Source organism: Leuresthes tenuis, unplaced genomic scaffold, assembly GCF_036924035.1.
Source record: "Leuresthes tenuis unplaced genomic scaffold, fLeuTen1.0.hap1 SCAF_15, whole genome shotgun sequence".
Lineage (NCBI taxonomy): Eukaryota > Metazoa > Chordata > Actinopteri > Atheriniformes > Atherinopsidae > Leuresthes > Leuresthes tenuis.
This window is the reverse complement of record NW_027325369.1, coordinates 27,685,451-27,698,203: the sequence shown is the minus strand read 5'-3', so window position 1 is coordinate 27,698,203 and position 12,753 is coordinate 27,685,451. Positions and strand designations below refer to the sequence as shown.

The following is a 12,753-nucleotide window of genomic DNA, read 5'->3' as shown; positions in this document are numbered from 1 at the left end:
AGAATTATTTACCGTATATAATAAAAACATGAACAAGATCATTTTACAGGCCTCTGGCAACACATTTTTCTTTATTCTGAGTAAGATGTGTCAACATCCAGCATGACAAAAATTGTACAAAGTTCACAATTTATAAATGAAATATCACAGCAACTTGTGATCTCACACATTTATAGCAAAATTAAAATGTCAACAAATCCATGCTGTGTAGTACAAAAATAAATCAAACTTCAGTTCCACAGAGAGCACAATAGTTTATACAAAATCCTGTCTTTGTTAATGGTCACTGAAATCAACCTCAAAATGAACTGGCTCAAACAAAATAATAAACTCTGATGAATTCACAATAATTTCTATGAAAATTCAGCATTCTAAATATGTGACAACCCTTTTGTGTTCCCTATAGATAGTCACAGATAACTCTTTTCAGATTTGTTATTTATGCACCAACATCAGATGAGCAGCCGGTTTGTGCTTTAAAATCCCTTTTTCCGTTTTTCACCGATAATGAGAATTAATTCAAAAACTGGTACTAGCTATTACTCTACTGAAGCATTACTATATTGGCAAAAAGCTGCAGACACGATGCTGTGGAAAAAGGCAAATGCAGTCATGGATGATGGGTAGTAGAGTCCTGAAAGAGGACAGTAAAGTACAATAGATGAGATTCAGTCAGGTGAACCACAAGCACCTTTTGCATTAGCTCTCAAAAAGGCAAATTCTGAACATGATCGCTAACAACTAGAGTAACAGGATGGAGGGGTGCGTACTCTCAGGCATACAGATGTGACGCTGGATTGTATCACCCCGCAAAGATCTCCAAGCCTTCGCCTCCTCTGCTTTTTTTTCTTTTTATCTTTTAAAACCTTGAATTGATTGACTATTTAATCCTTTGTACAGTGATTAGATATAAAGTGCTGCTGGGGGATAACTTCATCTTCCTAAAACATAGCAAAAATGAAAGAACTTTGTTAATGTTTTTACACTTGATAACAGCCTACAGTATAACTGCTATGGTTATAATCATCCTTTTGTCTGATTTCAAAGTCCCTGTTCTTTCTTTCTTCCTCTCAGTGGTCGTAAATCCGCACTTGCAGAGGCTGCAAGCAGTTGGTTGCTTCAATCGTGTGCCAAAGAGGTCACCTGGGAAATTGCACGCCGCCATACGTAAGGATAATATCTTCAAGGACAAGTGCAAATAGTCTACTGGCACATAAGTGGGGACAGTGACCCTGTAAGTCCCGCCGTCATACTCTATAAATACTCTTTACAAAACCCTCGGAAACCCTCTCGTCAGGCTCTCGGGTACTGCTTTTAGTTTCTGTAAGAACATCAAAACATGGAAACGAAGGTGTTCCTGTGCAAAATCGTACAGAAAAAAAGTGGAACTAATATACTTTTGCTTCGAAAACTCAATTTCCAGGTTTCCTCCTCCTTTTTTAAAAAGACTTTTTGTATTAAAAGATTTGTATAAAAATCAATATTTTACATAGGCTATATTAAAAAGACTCATGTTACCCCGCTATGCTTATAAACAAGAAATTGCATATACCCAACCTTTTTTTCCCTTTGCAGATTGCATCGCACATACCTCCTATAGACAAATGATTTTGTTACTATATTGCTGAGACATTTCGAGATCCTAGCAACACAAAATTGAGCTGATTTGATACTAGAAAGGCTAGAATGTGGCCTCTGTAGGTCATTGTCTTTACACATCTCTACCTCAGACTAATTAGGAATGAGCATGTGAACATGCATGATGTGTTCCTCTAGGAATGAGTTGACTCTTCTAGATACAGGAATGGGATTTCCACCATCGGGTTTCCGTGTAGTGATGTTTACAATATAACTGTTCATTCATACATTCATACATATATCAGGTCAGTTTTTCTCCTCGGATTCATTTACAGCACCAATTAAAAATGCCCCCACCTACAGCAACACATCTTTACTCCTCATCAAAACAAAGCACAAACGTTTCTCAAGCATTTTCAGAAAATAAAACCATTTGCAAACCAGTCCTTGCTCTTGAACAATCTACACGCAATAAGAAGAAGAAGAAGAAGAAGAAGAAAACGGGAAAGAAAAAAAAAACATCTAAAATCATCAAGTCCAAAATCATCCACAGAGGAGAAAAATAAGTAGCTTCCTCCTTGCTTGTAGTGTTTTTCATTTTCATTTTACTGTCCACTTTTTTTCATCTAAAATGCTTTGTTGTCGATCAATAAAAAGAACCTCCATGTTCATAAGCTTACTGTTCAGAAATATACACTAAAAATGTGCATATATGAGCAGCTAGAAACATTACATGACACCATGTCAGCTCATATGAAAACGTACAAAATGTGAATGTCCTCAAAAACTATTTTGCAGTTTACTCCTTTATGTTCTTCCTCAAAGCAAGACCCAAACAGAAAGAGAACGAAATGACCTCGAGGTCTTCCTAAGCATAATACCTCCTTTTTTTTTTTGTTTGTTAAAGAACAGAATTTCAAATATATAACACTATATAAGTTACTGCGGAGATCAAACCGTCACTGCCTGCGTCCGTTACTGCAGGGGGGAGAGGGGGAGGACAAAAGCCTCCCTTTGCTGGATGGTTACACTTGGATCCCTTGAACTGCTTGCTTGATGTTTTCCAGCAGGGCCTTGTTTTCTGCAGTCTGGTACTGGTCTTGGTTTGAGTACATATCCGTTAGAGTAGTGACGTAGGCGTCAAAGTTCTGCTCGCTTAAAGACTCCTGGAGGACCAAACAACATGTAGGTTAGTACTGGAAAGAGATCTACCTCCAGATGTGATTTTCTGTCACAATAACACTGTAAATGACACACAGACGGTAAGTATTCCAGCACAATCCGGGCTCATGAATGCTGTTAGATGTTTGTGACAAAGGGGCAAGGTAAATGAGAATGTATGGAAGCAGATACAGGCAAAAGAGATCAAATCTTAAAAGCAACATCGTATCTAAGTTGAACCAAACACTTAAAGCTTAGCATTTGCATTGGAATACAAACTCCATTTCCAGATGAACTGAGAAGTTTTCTTAAAATGCAACAAAAACTTACAAATGTGATTTGTAAAGTCATTTGAACCTTTACTCAACAGGCACAAGTACAACCCCATATAAAAAAAATGTTTGGAGCATGTTCACATATTGCATGATCCTGCATTTGTGGATGGCACAGTGAACTGTGTTCAGAGGCAGTGATTTCTGGAAGTGTTCCTGAGCCCATGCAGGGATTTCCATGACAGAATCATGTCTGATTTCCAAAGATCCCAAAGATCAGAAAAACAGAAATGTTTGTAGGCTACACAAGTTATTGAGGATTCTACAATCAGCAGATTAATTGGTGACAGATGAGGGTGTCAGGATTGGTTATAAAAGGAGCATTCACCAAAGGGTTAGTCTTTCCAAGCAAGGATGGGTCATGGCTCACCACTTTGTGCCAAAGTACATCAGAGATACATTATTAAGTTAAAAAAAAATATTTCTCAATGCAAGATTGCAACGAACTTTGGTCTCTCAACATCTACAGCTCAGAATATTGTGAATAGATTCAGTGTGTAAAGACCAGAAACCACTGCTGGATGACCGTGGAGCCCTCAGGCACCACTGTATGAAACACCATTATGTCACCATGAGCAATACAGCCACATGGGCTCAGGAGTACCTTGGAAAACCATTTCCACTCAACACAATTTACTGCATCCAGAAATGCAACCTAAAACTGTTATAGAAGGAGGAAGCCACAAGTCAACTCTGTGCAGACACACAGCTGAATTCTACAGACACAACCCAATCTCAGATGGACAGAAAGACTTTTGACAGAAGAATTTTGGTGAGACATATGCTAGGTGGCAGGACAATGCCTGACCTCACTGCGTGACTTCCAGCTGTGTGGCTTGATAGACACGAGAGTGTGCGCTTGACTGGCCTGCCTGCAGTCCACACCTGTCTGCTATAGAAAACCTTTCTATATGCAGCCTCATGAAGAGGAGACTCAGAGAACAGCTACAGACTGTTGAGCAGCTGAAATATCATAATCAGCAAGAATGGACACAGAGTCGTCAGAAACACTGCAACAATCAGTGCGCTCACTTTTCAAACCATTAAAAGCTGACAGAACACAAAGGTTGCCGTATCAAAATGTTCATATTTTCTAAAGAATCGTTTCTTTGTATTTGTGTCTGTTTAAAGGTTCGTATGAGTTAGCAAATGACAGATTTTGGTTTTTGTTGCATTTTAGAAAGCGCCCCAACTTCTCTGAAAATGAGGTTTGTATTTCATCCTTCATAGCAGTTTTTCTGCTTTGGTTCTCAAAAAGGTTCGTGTTTGTTGCTGCAGAATGGTGCATGATCGCTTGAATGCAAACTCCCCATGGAGCTCGTATTTCTAAAGCCTCTGAGTTTGCTTCAGTACTGTGTGATGGCCCCATCAGACAATGCAACAACAGCCCTGCTGTACTTAGAAATCCATTATTTCCAATGGCTGGCTGCTTGCTGTGCAGTCTGAGCACACGCATTAAGCCACAGTGACGCACGCTGTGACAAATATTCTCAGACCTCACTCAAGCATGTTTTCAGGATGTTTTGTGTTTTCTTTCAGAAGTCAGTTGCCAGAACTATAATCTCAGGGGAAACTAATCTAAACATTGTGAACACTTAAACTGATACTGATAGATCGATGACATAAAACTATGACTGAAGTTATTATTTGACGTCATTCACTAACTCTCTCCCTAAACAAAACCTGTTTTTTAACCTCTCAGAACACAGGAGTTGTTCATCATTTCATTTAAAGTCTCAGTGTGTCTGTGGTCAAAGGAGAATAATGTGGTTTAAAAGAGATTTCACAGAGTTTAGAATTTGTTTTATTAAGATTGTTCTTGGAATTTGCTTTGGATATACAGACAACACCCCCTCAGTGTTCAGTGTAAAGAATTCCTAGATGGAAACATCACTGCAGAAATGTGATAGATGATGATTTTATCAGCTTTTTCCGCCACCCAGTTTGATTGAGTGAGCTCATGGAGAACTACTGTCACAAAAAGGTGTGGCAAACGCACAAGAGAAATAAGAGATTGGAGATAAGAGATAATAAGAGATTTACTTGAAAATATAGTCAGGTAGTGATGACTCTGACTGTTTTTTGTCAGACTTCTTCAAATTTTCCCCAATTCTTCCCAATACACAGCATAGACTACCAAATTCACTGCAAATGTTTTTAGATGCATGAGGCCAATTCAGGAGCATAAAAAAAACGGGGAGTTTTGAACATCTGTTGAAGATTACAGACATTCACACAGAAATGAACAGGGTGGTGGATGACTCACATATGGACACAGATGTATGTTGAAACAAAGAATAAGAGTATTAAATGTTCATAATACTCCTCGAGAAATGATAGTCCAGCAATGAAAGAGTTAAATACAGTCAAATTAACTGAAACATGAAATGAAAATCAAGAAACTGTAAGTAAAGTACGAAAAATGTAGTGGTGAGCACTGTGGGGCCTTTCTGCCTGCTGTTCGCACCCTAATATTGTGTAATCATTACTCATTAATACTCATAAACATGCTGCTTTTAAGATTCAAATTCAGATTTAGCTTCCTTTGTAGAACTTTTTGTAACAAATGAAATAAAATGCTGCAATGCAGAGGATGAACAAAGCAGTTTAAGTGATATGAGCGAGTGGCTTACTTGCTGGTGCAGCTGTAAGCAGCTGTTACTCCTCAGAGGAGGCTCTTTGTGTGCCAGTGGTTTCTGGAGAGGGAAAGAAGGGACAGATTTCTGTAAACTCCATCTGAGAGCGTGAGCTGTTATTCTTACAATCAAAGACTAGATGGCAGTATTTCACATTCAGCCACAAACTGTAGACCCTAAAGAAAAGTGAAATATAGAAGCTAGACATCGATGAGTATAGGCAGGAAATCAGGACGAGGCCCGGTGGTGATGTAAGGAGGTATCACCAGTAAGAATTCATCTTGTTCCAGTGTCACATTTTTTTCCTAATTTGAGCAACTGCAGAAATTTAAAAGCAGGTTATTATTGTATTTATTAAAAATGGCTTTCACACAGGAAAGGATGCTTCAATGCAGCTTGATTCATCCCTTTGTCAGTGAAAAGTCCATCATGGAAGAGGATATTATTAAAGAATGGTAGTGCAAAGGATGAAAACCGACAGAATTGTATGTGACTATGATGACATCTTTAGCAACAAAATGAGCCAAAAGAAAGACAGACTGAAGGAGGAGAATTAAATATCTGAAGCATACAAAAAAGTCAGTAATTCCTTGCTTAGAAATGTCCACAGTCTGAATTAAAATAATGATAAAAATCAAATACACACAAAACTTCTAGTTCCTCTCTACAGCACTGACAAAACCTCGACATATTGTTGTTTTTGGTTTTCTTTAAGCTGAATTTCAGCTACAAGTGTGCCCTCATTTCACAACTCCCCCTCATGCACAAAGAGCTGTGGTTAAATACACAAATGCTACTTTTATTTAACTATATTCTGCGACTTGCTGGCTTTCCGTTCCTGGTAGCCCTTACCATATGAGGGAGCTGGACATTAGCTAAACTGTTAATCAGTGACTGGCTGAGGTTGGCCAGCTCATGCAGGAGAGATTCATTTTGCTGTTCAATCACCTTGTTTTCCTCCTCAATTGACTTCAAGTTGGACTCCATGGTTGTGATCTGCAGAGAGGAAGCGTGTTTCAGTGGAGTTGTGTGACACGAAATGCAGTGAAGAAGACACGAGGTGACTCACCTGTGTTCGAAGTTTGATCATGTCTGCCTCCACTTGTGAATTAGATTCACTTAAATCTTTGATTTCTTCATCCAGCTGCTTGATCTCCTCCTCGTGGTCCAGCCCTGCAGACGACGAGCAGCATTAAAACCGACGCTTCAATGCAACGCCTCAGTCATGAATCAGATTAGCAGCCTTATTGCGATGACTTCAGTTATTGAAAAAAATAATAAATAAATCTGAGCAAAAGCCTGCAGGACATTGGGTGTGATGGTCTTCAGTGCAACAAAACAGAAGCAGGTTATTAGATCTTTATGAAAGTTTTGAAATTTGTGGTTAAATGTCAAATTTTTCATGTGTGCTTAGTGCCAGCTAAACCCAGCCTGTTCATCCAGATTGGAGCCACTCGTCTCATTATCGTCCCTGAATGGCAGAGTATTTGTGATGCTGCCTGCCCCATACACACACATGTACACACATACTGTCCTGATTGGTTTATCATCTGAAACTGGAACGCTCCTTGATGAATTATCCCACATCCATGTCCCTGATTGGCTACATTGTGTGGGTGAGTGGTGGTTGTAGTTACCGTTGCTGGCACGTTGCTGCTTTATTGTTAGCATTTCCACTCCTGAGAGCCTGGCTTTCCTCATGGCGGAGGTGGCACGTGGACAACCTGATAGGCTGCAGGCAGGAACAGAAAGCATTGTTTCAGTATATTGTGGTTTTCCACGGTAATATACAATGAGCCAGTGCAATTATAGAATAATGCATTTTATTTGTAGGGACATTTAATAGAGATAATCCCTCAGTGTTGAACAAGGGGAAAAACAGCTTGTTAGCTTGAATAAAGACTGGAAACAGGATGAACAGCTGGCAAAGTTTTGTCCTAAGGTAACAACATCATTCAACCATCATCGAGTTTTACAAGGTTTCATACCAGGAAGTTTGTCAAAGCAGATGTTACCTGTAAGTTTTCACAATGCTACAGATTTTATTACCACTGGACAGAGACAGACTAGCTGTCTTCCAGCTCTTATGCAGTCAGCTCCAGCGGTATATTCAAATATATATTAAGGTGCTAAATCTTTGCATCTATTCCTCAGTCCAACTCAAAGTAAGTAGATTCCCCAACATGTGTACCTGTTCATGTAAAACCTAAAGAGTTTAACCTTGTTTACATGTTTTTTTCAAGTTAAAGCTGTGGTTCCCACATTTTTTTCCTTGAATCCTCCCCACTTATATGAAAAGAAAACTGATGTTTTCCAAAAACAATCTGCCATTCTTTAAAAAAAAATAATAAAACTGTTGACCACCTTGAGCTTGCATACCTTTGGCCAAGATGTCAGATTATTGGCTTTTGTTTCTATTGTTACAAGGTTCTGAAGGCTGTTTCAGACAAGTATGTGGAGCTGAATGGGAGAATAATAGGAGACTGTGTGTTTGTTCAGTTCAGTTTGTAACACTGTGTCCTTAGACGACCCAGACATTTTGAGTGTGTTCTCCTGAAATGATTTCTTTGACCCTGAGCCAGCTTGAAGATAAACATGCACATCATTACAGCCGAGGCATTTGACATCCTCGAGGCTGGAAATATTGAGGTCCAACTTTTATATTTCCCTTGATAAATACACCAACATCATCAGTAAAACAACACTTAACTTCTGCTTGAAGCATTTTCAGATGCCAAATAAATTCTGCATAAAGATTAACTTCAAGTGTCATGAAACCGTTTAATCTGCGGAGTTATTTCTGTGACATTTGTCTAACTCTTGTAATACAGTTCATTTACTTACACATCCCAGAATATTAAATAAGGAAAAAATGTTGAGTTATATGTACGCTGTTTAGCGGCAAAAAGAGATAACTTTATTGGAAAAAGTCTAAATATGAAATACCAACACGCAGTTTTTCAGAGTTTAGAATTTACCGAAGAAATATTTTAAAGCATGTACTGATCATTACAGCGACCGACAGTGGAAGGATGTTTAAGTCAAGCTAGTGGCAGCAGACATTCTCATTAACAGTCTTTCTCTCCATCTTTATATTTAATATTCCAGCCACGTTCCCACCTTCGATGTGTCAGGAAGCTGCCGCTGACGTGCCCCGAGCCGTCGCAGCCCGGTGTCGGGCAGGACATGCCCTCTGTCTTTCCAGACTTCCATGTGAACTGAATGCCGTTTAGGTAGCCGTCCTTTTGTCTCTTGGCTGCTATGGGGCATCCTGATGCACTTCTGTGGGATGCATACTTCCCTGTCACATGTCCCTGACCATCACAACCTGGGACTGGACACCTGTGGGAGAACAGAGTGAAACAAACTCAGCTCTTTTTTCATCTTTTCAGCATTTTTTTTTTTTTTTTTTGCTTTATTTGCTTTTTTTGCTTGCCTCTGAATAAAACACCAAATACTACATGAGTAAATTTTCTTTTTCTGTTTCCCTCAATTTATTTTGGTTTGATATAAAGAAGATATGATCAATGCCATTTCAAAGCTGTCCCAGTGGCTGCCTTATCACAGTTTTAGAACGCTGGCAGTGCATCAATACCAGTGTTAGATGCAATGAGGCAGAAAATTATTCCGAATGTCACAGCTCACAAAATGGATTATGGTAAAAGCTAGCATCAGTGCTGAAAACTCCAGTTTTGTTTGCAAAAAAGGGTTTTTTCATTCACCTTGACGAGTATCATTCTTTCTCTCTTCATGTTTTAGATCTGTCTAAAGTCAAGGAATTTGATAAATTCATTATTCGATTTACCATATTTACCATAAAAATCTCCAAGCTCACAGTTTTAATCTTTAAGTTTTTCTTAAGTTCTTCGTTTTGTTTGCTTAAACCTTTCATCATACCTTTCCGAGATGTTGCATCACTGTGTGACTGGTAACATCATGACCTCACATTTCAGTCAGTATTAAAATACCTCTATCGTACAGCATACATTGTGTTTGATCTTCATTTTCTGCCTGACTTTTACTGAACAGTGTCTGTCAAGCTCCATGTAATGCTTTGCAGTGCTTTGTTCAACGTGCCATCATCCATCAGACTGATAAAAAACATATTGAAGGAAAACACTGTGCTCACAGACTTTCATGATCACTGCTTTTAACAATATTGTGTTTACTTTTTTTTTCTTTTTGATACGAAAATTAAGGGAACTTTTGTCATTTCAACACAAAGAGCATTGACTCATGAATACAGGCACTTGTGCCTTCGCACGGTTTGACATCACTGACATTATTGATCGATTAGTGGATCTTCTCAAAACTGTTATTTAGACAAAACAAGACTTATTATGGTATTTCTGGAAATGATCAAGGGAGATGTTTTTCTTGTGTTTTATAGACAATACAAAACAATGAATCAATAATTTGAGAATAAGCAGTTTAAACAAGTTGTCTCGCCATTCAGTGAGTTTGGAAATGTGGAAAGAGGACATCATGATGTAAGTACACCTACTGTACATGGCTATTTCACATTATCTTATGTGGTTGGGTTCTCTTTTTACAGCTGCAACTGTATTATTCACAAAGTCTTGCAAGAAATGTGGGGAGAGCAGGGCCTTGACACTGCTTGAATCACACATTGTTTAGGACCAGAGTGAACTCTGTCTAATGACGAAGGTGTGGTAGCGTTCTCAGACAGCAGGTGCTGGATAGAGATTGGGTTTGGGCCGCACACACAGAATGATATCAAGAGGTATAAGAAGATCTCACAAGGTCACAAGGTGTACAAGTCTCTGTGTTGTTCTGATCAATAAATTCCCCATAAGAGGCTGCAAAGATGAGTCCGACTACTCTTTTCTCAACGACAGAAAAGGAAATTTAAGAGGGTTAATATGGGAACAGCATCTTTAAACACTCACCCACAACAGTTTCATTACTTTATTACTTTACGCCTCCCTTCTTTACTGCAGCCCCTCACTGTTGAGGCTCTGAGCAGACATTTCCAGTGACAGAAATAAAAGAGTTTCAGGCTCATCAGGTCCTGAAGAGGACCTACTACTGAAGGAGGGTGCAGTGAAAGATGGAGCTGATTGTCGTCCCTTTACATTTAGTCCTGCAGAACTGAAACACTCTTCTAGAAAAAAACCTTTGTTTTCATGTGCTGCATCCCTTTTGATCTTATTAGATTTACAGAGTGTTATCTTAATATGAAGAGAGGATCCTGACAGGGTTTGCTGTGACAAACTGTCCTCAGAATCCAACAGAATGACAATCTTAAGAATGGACAAAGTGTGTTGTTTGTGCTCTGCACCACCAGAGAAATCAATGCAGCTGCAGGGCTGAGGCCACAGAAGCCCATTGTGGGATTTAGGTAGTCAATCAATCTCTCTCTGCCTCTATCTCTCCCTATCTGTCTTTTCCTACTTGTGTGTCTGCAGGAGTTCGCCAGAGACTGCAGAAACTCCCCTCTCTAAACTGCTACAACCTTGTACTTCTGAAGTTCCTCCTACACCTTTAGAAACTTTACACTCATGGCACATCTGTCTTGTCAGAGTTAATAGTTCATTATTCCTGCTTACAGGAATACATATAAAACATTAGGACATACAGCGACTGCACAAGATATAGCGGGACTGATTAGAAATCAGTTTCATACAGAATCATTTTTAAACAGGAAATGCAAAATCACATGTCATTTGTCATCTGGTAAGCAGTGAACAGTGAGCTGTGTTGGTGGCAGGGAGGCAGTTTCAGCCTCAGGGTTTTAAAGCAGGACAGAAGACTGATGATCAGTGTCTGTACTGTACCTGATAGGCTCCTGGTCCTCCTTATTCTCTTTACTGTGGATGATTTTGATCCCACTTTTCCTGGCTCGCGGACAACCTGAAAGACTGCAGATAAATGACAGAGTAACATTATCTTTATACAGATCTTTACTACAGAGGATAATAGAAGGATGGTTTAATATGTATCAGGTGATTTAAGTCAAACCTTCTGTGTGAGGCGTAGTTGCCGGTGATATGTCCCGAACCATCGCACCCTGGTGTCGGGCACCTGGGGCAGAAAACACAAAAAGGGCTCAGGGTCTAAAGAAAAGTGCAGTGTCTTATGGAGAATATACCACAGAAACTGATATTTATGGTAATGTTTGTCTACTGTCTGCCCTTCCTAAACAGTAACTTCTTCAGGCTGTGACTCACATACAGTATGGCACAGTCTGAGAGCTATTGTTGCTTTTTTTTGCTTTAGTGATATAATGGCAGTTCAAATAAGTAGGGCAAGCAAGTAAAACATCAGACTCCTGCTAACTGTCTTTTTTTTGTCTAATGAAAATAGTCATTTCAGCATTAACAAATACTATTTAAAGAGTCCACTGTATTAACAGTTACAAGTTCAGAATTTCATTTTGGAGGTGTACTCGAAACGATCAAGGTGCTTTATGGTTGTAAAGAATGCATAGTTTTTTGTTATACAGTTCATTTCTGAAGCACCTCTTGTCACCTTCTGTCTGAAATGCTTCGTTGGTGTACCTGTCTTTTTAAGGTCCAGGTGATTTATCAGAAACATCAGTGTCAGAAATCTGCTCATTCTCAGCTGTCAAACTAACCTTCAGGCAAGTATGATTCATGATGATGTCATTAAGTAAAAGAAGAAAAGTCAGAACTACAAATAAGGCATTTAAGGGCTTTTATACATCAATCGAGCATTGGTGAACACCCCTCTTTTTTTTCTCTTTTTCAGGCTGTAACACACTGTTGGACTCTGTTAACATTCTTTATTCAACTGATTCGGTAATTTCAATCAGTCAGTGAGAGATCCCCCTTGTTGTCTGCTGCCATAGAAACCATAAATAACGCCACTCAAGCAATAAAGTTCTCACTAACCATATCTGTCAACTACACAGAGATGTCAATAATAAGAGAATGACAGTGGGATAATGTCTCAAACGCTGCTTTGTTTAAGTTTTTATCTTCGCATTCTTCCGGCTTCCTATTGGCCCTTCTGGGGTTAAGAATTATGTCCTTTTGTGCAGACCTAAATGGCTTGATGTAGCT

At 39.1% G+C, this 12,753-nt stretch overlaps 2 protein-coding genes across 8 annotated transcripts in view; both read right to left on the bottom strand.

The window, feature by feature from the left end:
• Positions 1-12,753, bottom strand: part of adi1 (acireductone dioxygenase 1) — a 331,967-nt gene that overhangs the window by 26,134 nt on the left and 293,080 nt on the right. The window lies entirely within an intron of this gene.
• The window catches only part of myt1lb (myelin transcription factor 1-like, b), a 108,198-nt gene continuing 95,502 nt past the window's right edge, over positions 58-12,753 (bottom strand). For 6 of the 7 annotated variants that reach the window (XM_072365642.1, XM_072365643.1, XM_072365641.1 and 3 more), the window contains 8 exons: positions 11,690-11,752; positions 11,506-11,589; positions 8,828-9,049; positions 7,345-7,439; positions 6,777-6,880; positions 6,560-6,703; positions 5,705-5,767; positions 58-2,744 (listed from right to left, as the gene is read on the bottom strand). In XM_072365642.1, coding sequence (XP_072221743.1) covers positions 2,604-2,744; positions 5,705-5,767; positions 6,560-6,703; positions 6,777-6,880; positions 7,345-7,439; positions 8,828-9,049; positions 11,506-11,589; positions 11,690-11,752 — 916 coding nt within the window. In that variant the 3' untranslated portion in view covers positions 58-2,603. The remainder of the gene's footprint in view (positions 2,745-5,704; positions 5,768-6,559; positions 6,704-6,776; positions 6,881-7,344; positions 7,440-8,827; positions 9,050-11,505; positions 11,590-11,689; positions 11,753-12,753) is intronic. The other variant, XM_072365645.1, reaches the window with a different exon arrangement.